The sequence below is a fragment of the Narcine bancroftii genome, chromosome 10 (assembly GCF_036971445.1).
Source record: "Narcine bancroftii isolate sNarBan1 chromosome 10, sNarBan1.hap1, whole genome shotgun sequence".
NCBI classification, from domain to species: domain Eukaryota; kingdom Metazoa; phylum Chordata; class Chondrichthyes; order Torpediniformes; family Narcinidae; genus Narcine; species Narcine bancroftii.
The window spans coordinates 96,818,689-96,839,661 of NC_091478.1; the positions used below are offsets into that span (position 1 = coordinate 96,818,689).

Below are 20,973 nucleotides of genomic sequence, written 5' to 3' on the forward strand. Positions count from 1 at the left end.
GAGATGGATCTGCCAAGGGTACAAAAAAAGGCCCTGCAAAAAAAATACTGACGGGTTAATAAATTGAGTGGCAATATTTGACTGGTAGGGTGCAGTGGGAGAATAGAAAGGACAAAAGAATATGGTGTTAGCAGAGAGACATTGGGAAGGGAAGTATCTGATTAGATGAATTCAGTAATTCAGTAATTCTTTGTCATTGCAGCTCCACACTGATCTGGACAGTGGAGGAGGGAAGATCAGGTACATCCTCTCAGGTGAGGGTGCGGGTACCATCTTCGTCATTGATGAGAAGACAGGAAATATTCATGCAACTAAGACGTTGGATCGGGAGGAGCGTGCTCAGTACACCCTGATGGCACAAGCTGTCGATCGTATAACAAATGAACCTCTGGAACCTCCGTCTGAGTTCATTGTTAAAGTCCAGGACATTAATGACAATCCTCCCGAGTTCTTGAATGGACCTCATCATGCAACTGTTCCAGAGATGTCCAACGTAGGTAGGTGTCTGCCTGGTACTCCAGGACCCCATGCAGGAACCCCAGTTCTTCATTGAAAACTTGGGTTCTTCATGAACTTGCACGAACAATATTGAATATTCTTCTTTTTCAATCTTTTTATTTGTTTAAACATATGAAAAGTACATAGGTACCTATGGTATTAATAAGGTACATATGAACCAATGTTATTAATTAGAAAAAAGGGAAAGAGTAAAAAAAAACATATATTCCTAAACTGAGAATCAAGCCCCACCCAATGAGGGCTGCTGGGCAAGTTGAGAAGTCCACTACTAATAATAACTATGGGGTCATGAAAAAAAAAAATTGATCTACGTGTTTTGAAAGTAATTGAGAAAAGGATGCCAAAGCTAAGATTCATTGCTCTAGTAGAATAGCAACGAGGGAAGCAAAAACCACTCCACGTGATTGTGAAAAAGTCAGTGTTAAATCCATTGGCCCCACTCACTCCAAAAATAGCAATGAAAAGGCTAGGAGTCAAGTTATTAATGATAAGATGCAAAATACCCCATGCAATGTTGAATATTCAAGGGGTCTTGTACGTGTGTAATTCAGAGGCTGATCTCTGTCAGGAATGAGCTGCCAGAGGAAACAGTAGAAGTGGATACAATTTTGGCATTCAAGAGACATTTGGACAGATAATAATTAGTTTATTATCATGTACAATGTACATTTGCACCAAAATTCTTCTGCTGCAAATGAACAGGTAGTAAGTAAAAAAAAATAATATACATTAAATTAAATTGAAAAGAAGAGGTATTAAATGCAAAAGATAAATAATAATGCAAGAATAAAAGTATCGTTAAAGTAATGCCTGGAAACTGAGCTGGAAGCTGCCTCCTCTCTTCAACTGGGAGACTGTGAGAGTCGTTCCCCTTCTATACTCCCTGCTGATCTCAAGCTCTATGACCATGCGATCACCCAGTCTCACTTCCGCAGCCACGTGTCCTTCCTGCTATTTTGCCATCTGGTGCCACGCGGTTTTCAGCTCCGTTTCCGAGCCCTTTCGACTTTGGCCCCCACAAGTATTTCCCACAATTGGTGTAACAAACAAAAGGGAGGTTCAAGAGCCCGACAGGCTGAACTGTTCTTGAATCCAGAGGTGCTGCTCTTTAGGAGGGTCCTTTATGATGTTGGCTGCCTTCTTGAGGCAGCTCTTCACATAGATGTTTGCAGTGGATGGGAGGATTGAGCCCATGATGAACCTGGTTAGGGATGTTACCTTCTGTTTCCACCTTTCTTCTGGAAGCATGTTCTAGACACCCATGACTCTGTATTTTATTAATTAAAAAAAAACTGCAAAAAGCAGAGGAAACCAATCTTGGAATGCAGAAGGTGAAAGACAAACTCACCAGGTCAGGCAACATCTGTGGAGTGAGGAACAGAGCTAATAGCTCAGCACGATGCCTTTTCATGGGTACAGGTTGAGCGAGAGGGATACAACTGAGAGAAGTCGAATGCTGAAAATGCAGCTGTTACAGTCTGAAAGAGGCAGAAACTTGTTGGATGGGGGATGGGGACATTATACCACTTGGCACTTTTTATTCACAGCAACTTAATACATTTATTCAATGGGATATTTCATAGAGCTTGCTGGAGTTATCTCTGTGACTTGTAATAAAGCCATGTGATTGGCAGTCCAGAGGAAGCTCTATTCTGTTTAGAACCAAATGCTAACTCAATCCTGGGAGTGTGTGATGGGACAGCGGAGAGGAAACTTCGTTCATTATTGTCCCAACCCTCACAAGGTGTGACAGAACACTGGAGAGAGAGTTCACCTTGTCACTAATTTCTCCTCTCCCTGCCCTGGGAGTGTGTGATGGGGCAGCATGAAGGAGTTTCACTCTGTACCTAATGCATGCTAATCTTGCTCTGACTGTGTGCGTGAACGGTGCAGAGGGAAAGTTTCTCCCCCCCCCAAAAAAAAACTAATTAGTTCCCTGGGATAGTTAGTTTAGTTAAAGTTTATTTGTCACATTATATCTACTACAAGAAGAAATATTCTTCTGCAAGCAGACTACCAGGTATCTCTAACATACATACAGCCATGTAAAGAGCTCAAGTTGGAGAGTAAAAACACAACAGTGGTCAAATAGTGTCCTTTATGTTGCAAAGACGAAGATACATCACCAACATTCCAACTTGAGCCATTCATCATGGCATACCTTGAAGAAGGACTCAACCCAAAACATGGGTGATGTGTCTTCGTCTTTGCAACATAAAGGACACTATTTGACCAGCGTTATGTTTTTACTCTCCAACTTGAGCTCTTTACATGGCTGCATGTATGTTAGAGATAACCTGGTAGTCTGCTTGCAGAAGAGTATTTCTTCTTGTAGTAGATATAATGTGACAAATAAACTTTAACTAAACTAATGATCCCAGGGAACTAATTTCCCAAATTTGTTCAAATACTGTGATGTTATTTCTTAAATATGTTATTTTTTCCAATGGAATACATTTATCCATTTCTATGTACCACTGTTGTATTCTCAGGCTATCTTCTAATTTCCAGGTTGACATTTTACATTTTTTTGCTACAGCTAAGGCTATCATAATAAATCTTTTTTGTGCTCCATCCAAATCGAGTCCAAGTTCTTTACTTCTTATATTACTTAGAAGAAAGATCTCTGGATTTTTTGGTATGTTGCTTTTTGTGATTTTATTTAATACCTGATTTGGATCTTCCCAAAACTTTTCCACTTTCTCACATGCCCAAATAGCATGTAATGTTGTTCCTGTTTCCTTCTTACAGCGAAAACATCTGTCTGATACTGTTGGGTCCCATTTATTTATCTTTTGGGGCGTGGTGTATAGCCTGTGTAACCAATTATATTGTATCATGTGTAACCTCATGTTTATTGTATTTCTCATAGTTCCGGAGCATAGCTTTTCCCATGTTTCATTCTTTATCTTTATGTTTAGATCTTGTTCCCATTTTTGTTTGGGTTTACAGCTTGTTTCCTTGTTCTCTTTCTCTTGCACTTTGATGTACATGTTTGTTATAAATCTTTTAATTATCATTGTGTCTGTAATCACATATTCAAAATTGCTTCCTTCTGGTAACCATGATGAACGGAGAGATCTTGGGATTTAAGTTCATGGCTCTCAGTAAGTGCCAAGACAGGTCACTAGGGTGGTGAAAAATACATGCTTGCCATTATAATTTGGGGCATAGAATATAAAAGTTGGGACATGGCATCTTTACAGAGTATTGCTTGGTCCACTCAAGGTATAATGTGCACAATTCGAGTGGCCACATGAGAGGGTGTAGAGGAGATTCACCTGAATACTGCTTGCATTGGAGGGATTTGGTAAAGGGAAAGATTGGTCAGGACAGGTGCTTAATGGCATGGTTGGTGTAGCGGTTAGCACAACACAGTTACAGCATTAGCAGTTGGGACTGGGGTTCGAATCCTGCAAGGTCTGTAAGGAGTTTATACGTTCTTCCCCATGTCTGTGTGGGGTTTTCCCTGGGGGCTCCAGTTTCCTCCACCATTTGAAATGTACAGGGGTGTAAATTGGGCGGCACTGAGTCATGAGCTAAAATGACCTGTTACCATGTCTAAAGTTAAGTAAAGGATGGGTTTGTTTCCCTGGAGGAATGGAGGCTGAAGGCTGATCCAATAGCCATATAGAAGAGGCAGAGAAAATAAGAGGAATATTTTAGAGATAGAATTTTTGTTGCCGTGGTAGAGGGACCAAAACAAAGGGTATAGGTTTAAGGTGAAAGGAAGGAATTTTAAAGGAGATCTGAGGGGTGATTTTGTTTAACACTGAGACTGGTTGTTATCTGGAACTCATGGCCGAAGGATGTAGTGGAATAGATGCCCATCACTAGACTTAGGCAAATAGACATGCACATAAGCAAGGCTTAGATCAAAATGGGATTCATGCAGAGAGGCAGAAAGAACTGCATGAAGCTAGTGGAATGAAGGGCCCGTTTCTCTGCTACATATTTCTCCGACTTGCTCATTCTCGAAAGTCCAATTTGCCTCAGAAATTCATTGTTTCGACAATACATTCAGATTCCAGCCCTCCTCTGTCAAACAACCTTTATCCTGTGTTGTTGATTGGATTTACAACCGTCCTTTTACTTGTGGCGTGCTGTTTTAGTCTGCCTCTGAGGTCCCTCATCGAAACTCTTCATCCTCTTTAAAAAGCTTCACCAGGTCACCCCTTTCTTTTTCTGTTCTCTGCTGCCTCTCGCTGTTAATCCTTTCTGTGGCTGCTCCAGTGCCTTTCCATCCTTTGAAAAGTCCAAACAGACTTATAGATGATTGTACTTTCTGAAATCTTTCATAACAAAACTCTTGTCTTGCAGCGATGACAGGTGGAGGTGCAAAGGTTTGACAGGATGATGAATGCAGATGCTCATTTTTGGTTGTCCCTGCTCCTTCATGCACTGACTCCATTTATCACTCCCTCCCTTGCTCTGACAGTATGATCATCTCCTTTCTTTTGCAGGTACTTCTGTAATTCAAGTCACAGCCACAGATGCAGATGATCCATCCTATGGAAACAGCGCCAGGCTGGTGTATAGCATCCTGGAGGGTCAGCCTTACTTCTCAGTAGAGCCTCAGACAGGTACAAGTACCAGTGCTTCCGACCAGCTGACAAATACAAAATCCGGATCAGCTGGGATGAGGAGTATTGCACCTTATCTCAACAGAACAATGCACAAAAACACTGGCAAAACTCAGCAGGTCACGCCACATCTATGGAACGGGACAGGCAATTGATGTTTTGGGTTGGGCCTGAGCCCTTCTTCAGGAACTTAGTTCAGCATGTTTGAGATGTCTGCATGTCTGCCTGTAAAATAAACTTTGGTTGCTGCATTTTCGATGTGTGTGACAATAAACTTGAATTTGAAACCTATGTGGCCACAGGAGAACACAGATTGGATCAATGGTTAGGATCAAACCCCAGCTGCCACTTAATTTAGCATGTCTGTCAATGTTCTTCTGGGAGTTGCTTACAAGGGGTGACCCAGACAATAATCTTTACATTCTGGGGTCACATTTGATGTGACTGTGTTTAGTTTTAGATGGTGCGTTTGGGACAGGATGTGTTCATCATAGAACAGGTTTCACCAAAAGGATATCAGGTCTGGAAGGATTAATTTGGATAACCTAGTCTTGTAATCCATTGAGTAGCAAAGGTCATTTGGTTGTAAGTATTGGAAGCCTTTGTATCTACCCTGCTGAGAAACCAATTTAGAACACAGTATGTTCTTCAGTCCACAATGTTGTGCTGACCTATGTAAACTTACTCCACACCAATCTAACCCTTCACTACCTGACACCCATGACCAATCTCCATCCATGTTCCTGTCTAGAGTCTTTTGAATATCTCTATCGTGCCAGCCTCCACCACCACCCTGCACTCCAAGCACCCACCAGTCTGTGTAAATAAACATACCTCTGACATCTTCTCTAAACTTTCCTCCACTCACCTTAAACAGATGTCCTCTGAGAAAAGATTGAAGGGGACTCAGTCAAGAGGGTAAATCAAGAAGCCTTTTTCTGGACATTGACAGTGTAAATCTGCAACGCATTCCTTTAAATGACCAAGGGTGCTCAGGACAAACTGGGGCATTGTACAATGAGATTGATGGATTGTGGTTCATCAAGGGGATCAGGGTAGCTGGTGCCAAGGTGAGCACATTGATTTAGAGTGGTGTTCAGACAGGATCTGAGAGAACAGAGTTAAGGGACTGAATGGCCCAAGTTCCGGATTACCCTGAAGACACACAGGAGACTGCATGTGTTGGAATTCGAAGCTAACCATAATTTCCTGGAGGAACTCAGCAGGTCGAACAGCATCCATGGGAGAAAAAGAATGGTTTATTTCTCGAGCCAAAATTCTTGATAAGGAAACATCTGCTTGAAACGCTGACCATACTTCCTCTTCCAACCTGCTGAGTTCCAAAAACTGATTGGGTTTAGTTCTTAATTATACTATGAGCATGAGGTTACTTTTGGAATTACTTTCAAAACTTGGGTTTTGTAGAGAAGTCAGAAAATGGGAAAACAAATTTTGTTTTTATTTAAATTTAAGTCACATTTATGTATTGCTCTGCCTTTTAAATTTATTAAATGTGCAGCTTGGTAACATGGCCTTCTAGCCCACAACACCATGCCGCCCAATGACACCCTGAATGCTCTTGAAAGGTGGGAGAAAACTGGAGCACCCGGAGGAAACCCATGCAGACACAAGGAGAACAAACAAACTCCTTGCAGACGGTGGTGGATTCTAACCCGGATCGCTGGCACTGCAATAGTGCCGCACAAACCGCTACGCTCACTGTGCTGCCCGCCACTTTAATCACAATCTTCTTGATCTTTGGAAGCTTTCTCCAGCTTTCAAGCACTTATATCAGAAACTTCCTCACAACTTTCCTCTTTTAAAGATGTCTAAAATTTTCATTGTCTCCTCCAAACCCTGTTAAGGCCACACCACCCTCTCACCTCTCTCCTTCCAACTGTCTCCTCCAAACCCTGTTAACGCATGGCACCCTCTCATCTCTCTCTTTCCTATTCGCTCCTCCAAACCCCAGTAACATACGGCACCCTCCCACTTTTTTCCTTCCCATTGTTTCCTCCTAACTCTATTAATGCACACCACCCTCTCATCTGCTCCCTCCCATTGTCTCCTCCAAACCCCGTTAAGCCCACACCACCCTCACACCTTTCTTCTTCCCATTGTCTCCTCCAAACCACGTTAATGCACACCACCCTCTCACCTCTCTCCTTCCAACTGTCTCCTCCAAACCCTGTTAATGCATGGCACCCTCTCATCTCTTTCCCATTCGCTCCTCCAAACCCCAGTAACATACGGCACCCTCTCACTTTTTTCCTTCCCATTGTTTCCTCCTAACTCTATTAATGCACACCACCCTCTCATCTTCTCCTTCCCATTGTCTCCTCCAAACCCCGTTAAGCCCACACCACCCTCACACCTTTCTTCTTCCCATTGTCTCCTCCAAACCATGTTAATGCACACCACCCTCTCACCTCTCTCCTTCCAACTGTCTCCTCCAAACCCTGTTAACGCATGGCACCCTCTCATCTCTCTCTTTCCTATTCGCTCCTCCAAACCCCATTAACGTATGGCACCCTCTCACTTCTCTCCTTCCCATTGTCTCCTCCAAACCCCGTTAAGCCCACACCATCCTCACACCTCACTCCTTCCCATTCACACTCCTTGGAACCCCATTAATGCACAAAGCTGTCACACCTCTCTCCTTCCTTTTCAATTGTTTTAAAATGCAGCAGATTGAAATAAAAAGGAAATTCCTGGGAACAACATGCTGAAAGTCTGTTAATCGAATTTGCAAGCATGGTTTGCAGACAAGTTGAATGAATCCAAGCTTCAAGTTACTCAAAACTGGTTACAGAATAAATGCAGAGCAATTTAAAAAAAATATATAAACAATTTTCCATCAGCCTGGCCTCCAAGGGGTTGTACAATAATCTCTCAGTTACATAATTTATTCAGATGTGGGGAATGGGACTAATTTTCTTTTCTGCTTGGCTCTGGATTTGAAGTTTTATATTGACTCATCAGGAAGTTCATCTCAAGGGATCAGTCTTATTTCGGTGAAATGAGATGGAAAGAAAGGTTTGAAAGGAAAGATCTATTTCATTAGGAGTCCCTCACTGCCTTGTGTCATCCCAACACACCTCTGCACTTTGCATATTGCAAAGCATTTTATCATGAATACTGGCTCTTTAAACTGCGTGAACTTTGCGGAGCAGAATGGCCTTCCCCTGCTTTAAGAAAACCCAGCAGAATGTTTCTTTCAATCTCCCAAAGGATAAAGTAGTGTCACAAATGCTGAGATTTGATTGATGGTGTTTATCTGATTCAAAACCAGTGAGCTCTGAGAGTTGACAGTGTAGTTTCATGGATGCCACTGTGTGGCAGTGCGTGGAGTTGCTGCTGTTTACAGTTCCAGCGACCCGTGTTCGATCCCGGCCTTTGGTTCTGTCTGCGTGGAGTTTGCATTTTCTCCCCGTGACGTGCGGTTTTCTGGGAGTGCTCTGGTTTTCACCCACATCCCAAAGGCATGGGAATCAAGGCCCCATGTAAATTATCCCTCAGTGTGTTAGAGGGCAGTGGTATCTGGAGGGTTTCATGGGAATGTGGGGAGGATAACATTGGATTATTGTAAAATGGATGATTATATTGGACTCAATGGGCTGAATGGTGATGGAACTAGGAAGAAGAGGATGATGAAATGAATGCTGGGAGGTTGGAGGGAAGGGGAATATTCTAGAACCCAATGGTATGAGCACATTGGTTCTCAGTTCCCAGTAACCCTCACCTCCTGCGTCTCCTGCTGCACCACATTCAGCCCTTCCCTAATCCCCTCCCCTACCAGTCCCCAATCTGCTTATCTAACGTCAAAATGTCCAATATCTGGGTATAAATCACACTGAGATCCAAGTACAACCTGTCATTAAATTTTTCGAGGTTTAAGTTTACTCCTGGTACAGAGAGAGAGGTTCCTTGGTGAGCAGTCGCAACAAGCTAACTCCAATATTAACAGAGCGACATTAAGTAGAAGAACAGGAACTCAATTTCAGAGCAAAGAGTTAGTTTGGATAGCATGGTTAGTGTAGCAGTTAGTGCAATGCTATTACACCGCCAGGCACCCAGATTAGAATCCGCTGCTGTCTGTGAGGAGTTTCTATGTTCTCCCCTTGACTGCTTGGGTTTCCTCTTCCTCTCCAAAATGTATGGGGTTGGTAGGTTAATTGGGAGTAATTAGGTGGCACGAATTTCATAGGTCGAAAGGAGATTTTACTGTGCTGTATCGCTAAAATTATAATAGACAAAAATTTCCACCAGTTCAACCCATCTCTCCCAGAAATTCTGTGTCTTTACGCCTCTCTCCTTCCTTTAAAACACTTCTTAAAACCTACCCCTTTGACCAAGCATTTGTTTACCAGCATCTCCTAACGTTGTCTGGTGTCAAGTCTGCTATGGGAAGTAGTAGTTTTTGTTGTTTTACCATCAAGGCAACATAAATCCAGGTGCTTGTTGTTTTTTTCCCCCCAAAAAGACTTCACTCTGCCAAATGAAGAGACTTCATTGTGTGGTCCACCAAGTACTATGACTGTCCACTATTTAAAAATTAAAAAAATTTAGACATACAGCACGATAATGGGCCATTTTGACCCACGAGCCCGTGCCGCCCCATTATATCCAATTGTTCTACAACCCTCTGTATGTTTCAAATGGTGGGAGGAAATGAAGCCCCTGGGAGAAGCCCATGCAGATATGCGGAGTGCGTACATTACAAACTGCTTATAGACTCTAACCCTGGTCCCGATCGCTGGCGCTGTAGTAGCGTTGTGCTAACGATGGTTATGTATCTGTTACTGTGCCACTAGTTAGTGACTAGAACTACAGTTGGTAAAGCTGTACAGCTTCAGAGACCCAGGTTCAATCTTGACCTCTGGTGCTGCCTGTATGGAGTTTGCATGTTATCCCTGTGACCGCGTGGACTTCCCCTCATGTGCTCCAAGTTGCTTCCACATCCCAAAGAAGGGTAGATTATGTGGCTGATCTAAATTGACCCTGGAGTTTTCATGGGCAGTAGAATCTGGAGCATTACACTGGTGTCTCATTGGCGGAGACGTCGCCGCGACTGATCAGTCGCCACGACTCGGGAGACCAAAAAATGGCTTGCGCTCTCACCAAGGCGATGCTAGGGCGACATCCGCGATGTATCCAGACAAGATGACAACCAATTTGCCCGGAATTCACGGCGACGTCTCTGCGACGTTTCCAGCAGTAGCTGCGACTAGCTGCGATATCGCTGCAACGTTTCCTTGGTCTCCAGCAGGTCTCCCCAGTCTTGGACAAAATTAGTCTCCGCAACATCCTGCAACTCATGGAGACATCGCAGAGATCTGCTGGAGACTGGAAAAAGTCTCCAAAATAATCTAGCATGTTTGAATTTCCCGCGACTCCCCAGAGACCCGCCTAGTCTCCAGGAGACGTCGCGGAGACTCGAGTCGCCACCAGGTGGCCACCTAGTCTCCAGGCCAATGAAATAGGCCCTTTAATAAGAATGTAGGGGAATAAAAAATAGAATGAGTAGTGTTATGATTGATGGATGTTAGCCCAACAAGATGGGTCGAAGAGTCTGATTTGTGCCAACACACAAACTCAGCAGGTTACGCGGCACCCATAGGAAGTAAAAGGGTAACCAACATTTTGGGTTTGGCTCCTGTTTCTGTGCTGTCACTCTCTTTTATCTCCAACCCCTTCAATGGAGAAATGCACAATAAGTTAGTCATTTTTTTCCTTCTCATCTCTCACCAGGAATCATCAGGACAGCCCTTCCAAACATGGACCGCGAGGCGCGGGAGGAGTACCTCGTGGTGATACAGGCAAAGGATATGGGAGGGCACATGGGAGGTCTTTCCGGCACGACCAAAGTGACTATTACCCTCACCGATGTCAACGACAATCCTCCCAAGTTCCCTCAGAGTAAGGAAGACTTTTGACATCTTTGCAATTCTGCAGGGTGTGGGTGGTTCTGGAACACAGTTAAATGGTTACAGAGAGAGAGCTGTAACCATTGCACCTTAAGACCTTGTAAGAGAATAAAATAGAGCTGGGTGCTTAAAGGTGGTTGCCCCAAGGCACATGTGAATTGTCTGAAGTAGATGGCGACAACGCAGTACTTCTCCAAGTTCTCCTCATTTGCAAAGATTTTGCTTGTTTTATAAGGATGTTTCTTGATTAGTGAGGGTGTCAAAGATTGCAGGGAGAAGGAGGATGACAGGAAAAATTCATGATTAAAATGGCAGAACGGACTCAATGGGCCAAACGGCCTCTTTCTTCTCCTGCGTCTCATGGTGTAATGCAGGGATATCGCTCTTTGAAGGGCTTGAACCACAATCCCCCGATTCAAAGCCAAGTGACTTCACTAATATGACACCAGAGACTGAATAGGTCCTTTCCACCAAAAATTCGTAAGAGGTTGCTGTTCTAGATTCTCCTGTAGAGTATGTAGCAATGAAGGCTGGTATAGCCTGTCCATTGTTGGCCTATTGTGGTAATTTTTAAATTGTAGTTGATGTAACTTGCGTGTATGTACCTGTTTGTATGCTCTCCCTGTGACTTATGTGGATTTCCTCGAATGTTAAATGGATGTCTGGGGTTAGTAGGTTAATTGGACCAGAAGGGCCTGTTACCATGCTGGATCTCTAAATGAAACTAAACAGAAATTATTGGAAGAGTTCTACGTGCAAATTGAAGTAGATGAATCTTTCAATGTACTTATGGCTAAAGCTAATGGATGTGTGGCCTATAGGGATTCATGGATTAAGGGGAAACATGCTGGAAAGTGGAGCTAAGGCCATGATCTTATTGAAGAGCAGAACAAACACGAGCTACTCTGAGGCCAACATATGCTCCTGTTTCTCGTGTTCCGGTCTCAAAGCAATGCTTGTCATTCATTCCCTGGCAGGTGTGTACCAGATGTCAGTCTCAGAGGATGCCAAGGTAGGGACGCTTGTGGGACGGCTAAAGGCCAAGGACCCAGACGTTGGAGAAAATGGCATGGTCTCCTATAGCATCATCGACGGGGATGGAAGAGACTTCTTCGAAATCACAACCAACTCGCAGACCCAGGAGGGAATTATCAAGCTGAAGAAGGTACCAAGCTATATTGAGATAATAGTGAAGGAAGGAATTGGGTGTACCTCAGGCTGCCTTCAAGGCTTAAGGAATAGTTGCCAGGGCTCTGGTAACACTCCACAGAAGCAAAATCTCCAGAAAATTTAACAAAAGAAAATAATTATTTCTTGTTGTACAGAAATGCTGGAGAAACTCAGCAAGTCATGCAGAGTTGTTCATGTAGCAAAGATAAAGATACATAACCAACATTTCAGGCCTGAGCCTTTCATCAATGTTTAGCAAAGAGCAGGCTAGCTCCTGAATTAAAGGGTTGGGGTGGGGGGGGAGGGGGGAGGGGAAAGTGGGAGGAGCATAGGCCCACAGGTCATAGGTCAGAGGGCAGAAGTGGAAAAAAAAAGCTGATAAGGGAGATGGGAATGGAAAGAGGTGGAGAGCAGGAGGAAAGGTGTCCGGGGGATGGGCGAGACAGGGAAGGAATTTGTTTCATCATCTCTGAACACTTCTGTTCATTGCTTGAATTACGAGCTGCCAAACAGAAGTGTTACAGAATCAAGCTCTCTTCCTGTCGATACTGCTTGACTTTGTTCAATATTTCCAGCAGTTGGCACTGTTCTGTATTCCATAGTTTCATTGTTGTTTTCTTTCTCTTTCAACCTCCCTCTCTCCTTCTCTCCATTCCCTTTCTCCCCCTCTCTCTCCCTTTCCCTCCCTAATCCTACATTAATCCCATTTGGTATGCTCCCCACATTCTCACCCACTTCCCCACCTATTACCCCTCACTCATACACTTGGAGCAACTGACAGCAGACAGTTAACCGACTGATGCTCATGTCTTCAGGATGTGGGAGGAACCCAGAGCACACGGCGGGGGGCGGGGGGCGAAACCCGCCACTGCCACAAGGAGAATGTTCAAGCATCACACACAGAGCCCTTGGCATCAGGAATGAACCTGTCTCTGCTATGTGAGATAGTGGGTCTACCAGCTGTGTCACCACAACCCCGCCCCCCCCCCCCACCACATGGGTCTAGATTCCACCATGGGGAACCAAACTCTCAGTTTCGCTCCTGTGGAACCTTGTGCTTTAATTTTAAATAACAGGCCCTTCTGGCCCACAAGCCCTTGCCACACAAACACACTATTAACTAGAAGGCCCTTCTAGCCCATGAAATTCATGATGCTAATTAACCTACTAACCCTATACATCTTTGGAATGTGGGAGGAAACCGGAGCTCCCGGAGGAAACACATGCATACACGAGGGGAAAGTACTACCGGCACATTTGAACCCAGGTCATTGGCGTTGTAATAGCTAACCACTACATTAGCTATGCTGCACACTCACTGCTACGATAACACTTCCGCCCAAATACTCTTCAACCTGACCTTTAGTTCTAAACCCAATGATCTCATCGTGCTTTTCTGAGCTGCCGAGGGTAAATATCACGCTGGCTTAAAAAAAATCTGCTCCGAAAGATAAATTGGAGAGAATACGTTTAGGGGGTCACGGAGTGGTTGAGGGAGGTAATTGCAGAGCTGCCAATGGTGGAGTTATTAAGTCCATGAGATGCGCAGTGTTGGGAAGAGCTGATATCCCAGAAGTTTGTTGATACGGGGGAGGTGTTGAAAATTGGGTAGAGATGAATCCATGGAAAGTTAAAAGCAAGTTGAAAAGCGTTGAGAATCTTGGGTCATCCAGAACTGAAGGACATACATGGTCTGCAAAGTATTATCTCTCCAAGTGCTGCCGCTAATCCTCTGCCAAGTCCTGTTTAATCAGCTGGAGCAAGTTGCACACGGCGTCTGACCTTGGAAAGCAAATATCTGTGCCCCAAACACAGTGTAATCCATTATTCAGCTCTTCAAATCATCATCCTAATTAGACCTGTCAGTCGATATGTAAAATTCATGCTAATCTCACCATCTGCTATTTCTTTTTAACTTTCCTGAATAGTCATTATATCTACCATATTAATTTCACAGGCTTCTTTTCCATCTGATTTTGGGTAAGCGCTTTATCTTTGGAACCAATCAGAGTCGTAACTAGTTCACAGAATAGACACAAGTTATTCTGCCCAACTGGGTGTGCTGGAATAATTCAATTTGCCTCTCCCTTACCCTCAATAAGCTTCCCATACAAGCCATGGTGTCTGCTCCCCTTATATGCCTTTGCTCTTTCTCAGTTGCCCCTTCAGAATCGAATGGTGAGCCATGAACTTGAACCGCTGCTGCCTGGGTTGTGAAAGCTTTTCCACAGCTCTAAGGTTGAGAGTTCAAGTGGAAGGTGATGGTTATCATTTTGCTCATTTGAATGGTGCTTCAAGTGTGCCCTATTGTGAACAGGTCCCGCTTTCTCTGTGAAGCACGAAAGTCTGCAGACGCTGGGAATGCAGTAACAAGAATGCTGGAGGAACTAGGCCGGTCTCACATTGTCCATAGGAGATGAACATATATTACTGACCTTTCAGGCCTGAACCCCTCTTCAAAGTATGGAAAAAGCAGGGACTGGCCTCTCTTGACCTGTATGTTTCCAACTGCCGCAGAGACATCAACTGTCTCAACTTCACTGCACCTCTCACTTACTCTGATCTCATCCCCTCAGAATTCCTGGTCCTTCACTCTCTCCGCATTAATCCCTACCTCTTTACCAAAACTGCTATTGTGGCCTGGTGCACTACCCTTTCTCTGATCGAAGCCAGGCGACAACTCTCAGACACCTCCTCTTACTTACCCCTTCAACAGGACCCCAACAAAACTCATCAAATCACCATCTCTTGCATTATCTCTGAACTCCACTTCCCATCATCTCCCCTAATTCATCTCCAATGTCTTGACTGTTGGCCTGTGCTCCTCTTTTTGCCCTTCTCTCCCAGCTTTTTTTGTTCAGAGGCCTGACTGGTTTTTCCACACCCTGAAGAAGGGGCTCAGGTCTGTTACGTCAGTAATATATCTTCACCTCTCATGGATCCTGCAAGACCTGCTGAGTTCCTCCAGCAATTCTGGGCTTTTCCTTTTTTTAAAAATATTTTATTTATATCGGAAAAAAATAATAACCACATCACTGAAATATTAACAATTTGTCAAAATTAACATGGTCATAGAAATATAAATAAAAAAACTACAGAAAATCCTACAAAAGATGACCCCAACCCCCCTCCCCCTTACACTACCCCCTCCCTCTAACCCCCCCAACTAGTATAAGAATAGCAAAAGAGAAGTGAGGAGAACACCCAATGTCATTCATTTACTACATGATGAGGAGATCCAGCAGTGTTCAAGGCCAGCCTTATTTCAAATTGAAATAATCCAAATCCTTTTTAAATACATAACATTTATCTCTTAAATTGTTATCTTCTCCATTGGTATACACGATCTTATTTATTTCCCACATTCTCTGTGCTGCCTGGATTATATAAATTCTTAATTCCCCAAAACAGCAGGCAGAACATTGATACGAACCCTGGCTCCTTCAGTGTCTTGTGCACTAAGCTCTTCTGGTTCCCCTTTGTGCCTCTCCTGTCCCATTTGAGAGTTGGCAAGCCAACATGTGATTGTTTGGTAACTCAAGTGTAGGGGAAGACAGAAAGCTGCAGAATGTGAAGACATCTGTGTGAGGCGCTGCCTCAAGAAGGCGCAGCCAGTGTCATAAAAGGGCCTATCTCATCCTGGTACAATCTCTTCTCACTGCCATCTTCAGGTAGAATGTACAAAAGCCTAAAGTCCACCACATAAAGGTTCAAAAATATTTTTTTTCCAACAGCTATTGGGCTCTTGAACCTTCCCAAACTAACCTAACTTGACCTTGACCCACTTTGAATGGCCTGTTTCCACGCTGTGACCTTCTGCTCAGTGTACCCTGGGTTTGGTTAAACTGCTTACCGATGGAGAGGTGCAAGAATGCTCTTCTGGAGGACCTAAAATACCAGATTTAGCATTTCCTTTGCTTTCTCCTTTTTTTACATCAATTATTTACCTCAAATCAAGACAGATCGACCGTGATCTACTAACCCTCATCACCTTCTCTCAGCCAGCAGCACCACAACTGATGTCATTCAGTCTCTCTTCATCTTGACTCACCACAGATCTCAAGATCCTCTTCACCTTTTCCCAATCTTTGAAACCTATAACCAGGGGACGTGGACTCAATATTCAGGGACTAGATTTACGATGGAGATGTGGAGGAATGGCTTCTCCCCGAGAGTAATGAATCCGTGGAATTCTCTGCCCAAGGAAGCAGTAGGGGCTGTCTTGTTGAATACACATAAGATACAGTTAGGTAGATATCTGTGTTGTCGTGGAATTAAGAATTATGGGAAATAGGTGGAGCTGAATCCATGCCAGATCTCCCATTATCTCATTGAATGGTGAAGCAGGCTCAACGGGACAAAGGATCCTTTTTCTTACATTTGATTTCCTACTTCCCTGTTCAGCTGACGGGTCATTGACATTAAAACTTAACTCATTTCCTCTCCACAGATTCTGCCTTACGTGCTGAGTATTTTCAGCAATTTCTGTTTCCATTTCCAATTTCCGCCAATGGCAGTGTTTCTCTTGGTTATTTTTAAAAAATCAGAAGCTTTTGGAGAAAGGGGAGAGGGGTGAGTCGGCCTGATGAGGGAAAGCACTTGATTGGACTGAAGCGGAGCAAATGTTTCCATAGGACCACAGCAGTGGCACAGCTGGATCGAACCACTGCCTCACAGTGCTGGACACCCAGGTTCGCCTGACCTCCAGTGCTGTCCATGTGGAGTTTGCACATACTCCATGTGACTATCCAGGTTCTAGTTGGCTCCCACATCCAAAATGATTTGCTTAAATTGCCCTGGTGTATTGGGCAATTAAGCAGCAGAACCTGAGGAGGAGTTAATGGGAGTGTGAGGAGAATTAATGGGTTTGATGATTGATGAGGATGTTATCATGCGAGGAGAGATTTAATTGCCTGGTGTTGTACTTGGCTGTGTTTAGAACAGTGGTCCATTCACATAGTGAGAGGGAAAAAATATGATTGAGAACCACTGGTTTAGAAGAATGAGAGGACACATGACGGAAACACGTAAAAGTATCTAAGCCATAGATTAACAAAAAAATCAGAAATGTTGTTCCCACTGGCTGGTGAGGACTGGGGGACATAGCTTCAAGATTTGGAGGAGTAGATTTAAGACAGAGATGAGGAGGAATTGCTTCTCCCAAACAGCTGTGAATCTCTGGAATCTGTTGTTGCTGAAGGAAGCAGTGTAGGCCTGCTTTATTAAATACTTCTAGCACACAAAATGCTCGTCTTCTGTGCAGTTGTGGAATGAAAAGGAAGGTAGAAGCCAGATCAGCCATGATCTTATTAAATGTCATTGGGCCAAATGGTCACCTCCTGTTCCTCTATTTTGTAATTGGAATGGACTCGTCGAACCACAAGTGTCGTTTTCATGAATCACTGGGCAAGCTATAAAAATCAGCTCATGAATACTATATATACTTGTGTAATAGATGACTTTTTGTGGACCAATTATTAGGGTAAAATTTAGGGGGTTGACTATTACATGCATACTACTTTTGTCCGCAGTAGATACCTGCGTTATTTGAGGTGTTGGGAGGTCAGACAGCCAGGACTGGGTGGTAAGTCCATTCGTAGGGCATCGGGAGTGCAGATGGGCGGGCAAAAAAATACGTCTCCTTTTACATGCAATATATGGAATATATCAGATTTTTGGGCCAAAATAAGGAGGGACTTTTGCATGGCATCAACTATTACAAACCTATATACAGTATATTAGGCGCTGCAATGTAGTACTCAGTCCCATAGGGAGTGCTTGAATAGAGCTGGACTTCAAAAGGAATCTGATTGTAAGGGAATGGAAGGGAGATGGAGAAGGGGTGCAAAGAGGCAGATGAGCTGTAGCTATGAAGTCGAGGGGCTGAATTGCCTATTGCTGTACTGTGAATAGTTTGTCATTTTATATGCTTGAAAGGCAACCATCTGTGTTCAGCTCCTCCTTGGTGGTACAGTGATGATGAGGGGTGTGTGGTAGAGACGCTGATGGAAGTCGTGTCGCTTTACTACTTTCTCCAGCCCACTTGGTGCACGGCAGGCTATATTTCATCTCAGTCACTTTGTTCGAAGATCTATTAGCATCCATCATGATGTTGCTCCCCCACCCACCTCATTCATCAGTGTTGCTTTTAGCTCAGACATTTCCCATTGCCAAGTCATCCATCTCTGTTGCTCACTTCAGCAGGGCTTGGATTTCGAAGCCAAGAAGTCCTATTCGCTGAAGGTGGAAGCGACCAACGTGTACTTCGATACGCGTTTTGTCAGCAGGGGCCCATTCAAGGATACAACCACAGTCAAGATCTCGGTGGAGGACGCTGATGAACCTCCGATATTCTCCCAGCCTGTCTACTTCATGGAAGTTAACGAGAGCGCTCCGGCAGGGACATCAGTGGGACAGGTGCATGCCATGGATCACGACCTGGGTCACAGCCCCATCAGGTAAAGTGACCTGCATTTCCGTAGCACCTTATAAAACACTTTTCATTACATCCCCATGGAACAGCCAATGAAATAGAGTTTCTTAAGGTAAAACAGCAACGTGGAAATTCATCCATGTCTAATAATAGTTAAACAAGAAAGGAATGGTTAGCGTAGCAGATAGCGAAATGCTATTACCAGCACCAACGAACAGGGTGTGAATCCTGCACTGTCTGATTGGAGTTTCTACATTCTCCCCGTGTCTGCATGGGTTTCCTCCGGGTGCTCCAGATTCCTCCCACCCTTCAAAGGATCACAGGTTAATTGGGGTATTTGGGTGGTACAGGCGCGTGGGCCGGAAGGACTTGTTACCTTACTGTGTGTCTAAATTTTTTTAAAAGTTGTGCAGACACTGTGATTGTAATTTACACAAAAAACAACGGAGAAGCTCAGCAAGTCACGTAGAATTCTTTCTGTAGCAAAGGTAACAATGCATAACCAGCATTTCGGTCCTGAGCCCTCCATCAAGATTGAGCAAATAGCAGGCAGGGACCCAAAGCTTGATGATGGGCTCAGCCCAAAACATTGGTTATGTATATTTATCTTTGCTAGGTATTGCAGTCAGTTTGTTTGTGTTCATTATCTGTTAACAGTTCTTTTGATTGTTTGCATGTTCACACTGTGTGCAGTTAATTTTTGCTCGACCAATTAATGGTAATTCCATAATGCTACTCGACCCACTGAGCTCCTCCTGCAGCTTGTTTTCTTGCTCCAGATTCAAGCATCTGATGTGTCCACATTAATCCAATTTGCCTCTGTTTGGCCCTTATTCCTGTAAACATTTTCTTTCCATGTACCTGTCCAAATATTTTTTAAATATAATTATACCTACGTCTTCAAGTTTTTTTGGCAGCTCGTTCCACATAACCCAGCATCCTCTGAGTGAATCTTTGACCCTCATGTCCTCTTGAAATCTTTTCCCTCTCATCTTAAACTCTGGTGCTTTACCTTTGTGAGACAGACAGGCTGCAGATGTTGTAATCCTGAGTAAAATACAGTCTGCTACAAACACTCAGCAGGCCATGCAGCATCAGTGGGAGATAAAGAATTGTCAATGTTTTGGTTTGAGACACTCATCAAGACTGAGGGTGCAGTGGGGAGATGGGCTAGGGTGGGAGGGGTTGGACAGGGGGTAGTAGTGGAATGGTGAATCAGGGAGGGGTAAAGGACGATGGGCAGAGGCAGTTGATTGGCATGTGTCAGGGGATCAAGAGCAAGCAAAGTCAGGTGAAGTAGGAGACATATGGAGGGGTGGGGGAGGTGATAAGTGGAGACAGAGTGCCATGCAATCTTATGGATCTATCCAAGAGAGCAAACAGATCTGCATTTTAATGCTTCAGCAGTGGGCAAGTGTCTCCGGCTGTGTGGTGCCCACTTTGCACTACACTGGGAGTATCAACTGAGGCAAGCTTCCTCAATGGGGTAATATTTAGTTGGCAGCTAATGTCCAATCCTTTGATATGAACCTGTGATCTAACACCAGAGGACAGGCTCATCCAATGACCGGGGCTTAGTTGTGGCCTGACCATCTGCGACTCTGGAAGCTTAGAGTTGGAATTCCAATCCTGACAGAGTCCAGAGCTTTCAAACTGCTGGAGAGTTTTGCAGCAAGAAAACAAGTCCAACGTCAATGATGACCACATTTTCCACTTGAGCTATGACCATTCACTTGCATTGGCCCATATCCCTCCAAGCCCTTCCTCTCCATGTGATCGTCTAATTGTCTTTTAAACATTGTAATTGTACCGCTTCCCCTGGCAGCTCATTCCATAATACCCACCACCCTCTGTGTGGACAAAGTTGCTCCTCAGGTCTCTTTCAATCCTTCCTGAGTCCCCATAAACCTCTAGTTTAAGGCTCCCATACTCTGGGGAAAAATAGTGATCATTCTTCTTTTTTCCCTTTAATTTTATAAACCTCGATAAGCTCAGCCTTCTACCCTCCAGGGACAAAAGCCCCAGCCTCAAGGTGTTTTGTCCTGGTTACATCTCCATGAATCTTTCCTGTGCCCATTCTAGCTGAATGGCATCTTTCCTGGGTCTGGGTGACCAGAACTGCTTGCAATGCTGTTACAGCCACTGCGACTCTGGTTCGAATCTGGTGCTGACTATAAGGAGTTTGCACATTTTCCCCGTGACCCAAGTGGGTTTCCTCCAGGTGCTCTGGTTGTGTCTCACCCTCCATTAAAATCATACAGTGTTTGTAGGTGAATTGATGTATTTTCGTGATGTGAGGTTGTGGGCTGAAGAGACTATTACAGAGATTCACCTCCTTAAT

At 44.0% G+C, this 20,973-nt stretch overlaps 1 protein-coding gene across 19 annotated transcripts in view; it reads left to right on the plus strand.

The window, feature by feature from the left end:
- Window positions 1-20,973, plus strand: part of LOC138745024 (cadherin-11-like) — a 193,918-nt gene that overhangs the window by 117,182 nt on the left and 55,763 nt on the right. For 17 of the 19 annotated variants that reach the window (XM_069902059.1, XM_069902047.1, XM_069902057.1 and 14 more), the window contains 5 exons: window positions 203-497; window positions 4,983-5,102; window positions 10,854-11,021; window positions 12,007-12,194; window positions 18,401-18,657. In XM_069902059.1, coding sequence (XP_069758160.1) covers window positions 203-497; window positions 4,983-5,102; window positions 10,854-11,021; window positions 12,007-12,194; window positions 18,401-18,657 — 1,028 coding nt within the window. The remainder of the gene's footprint in view (window positions 1-202; window positions 498-4,982; window positions 5,103-10,853; window positions 11,022-12,006; window positions 12,195-18,400; window positions 18,658-20,973) is intronic. The other 2 variants (XM_069902063.1, XM_069902066.1) reach the window with 1 other exon arrangement.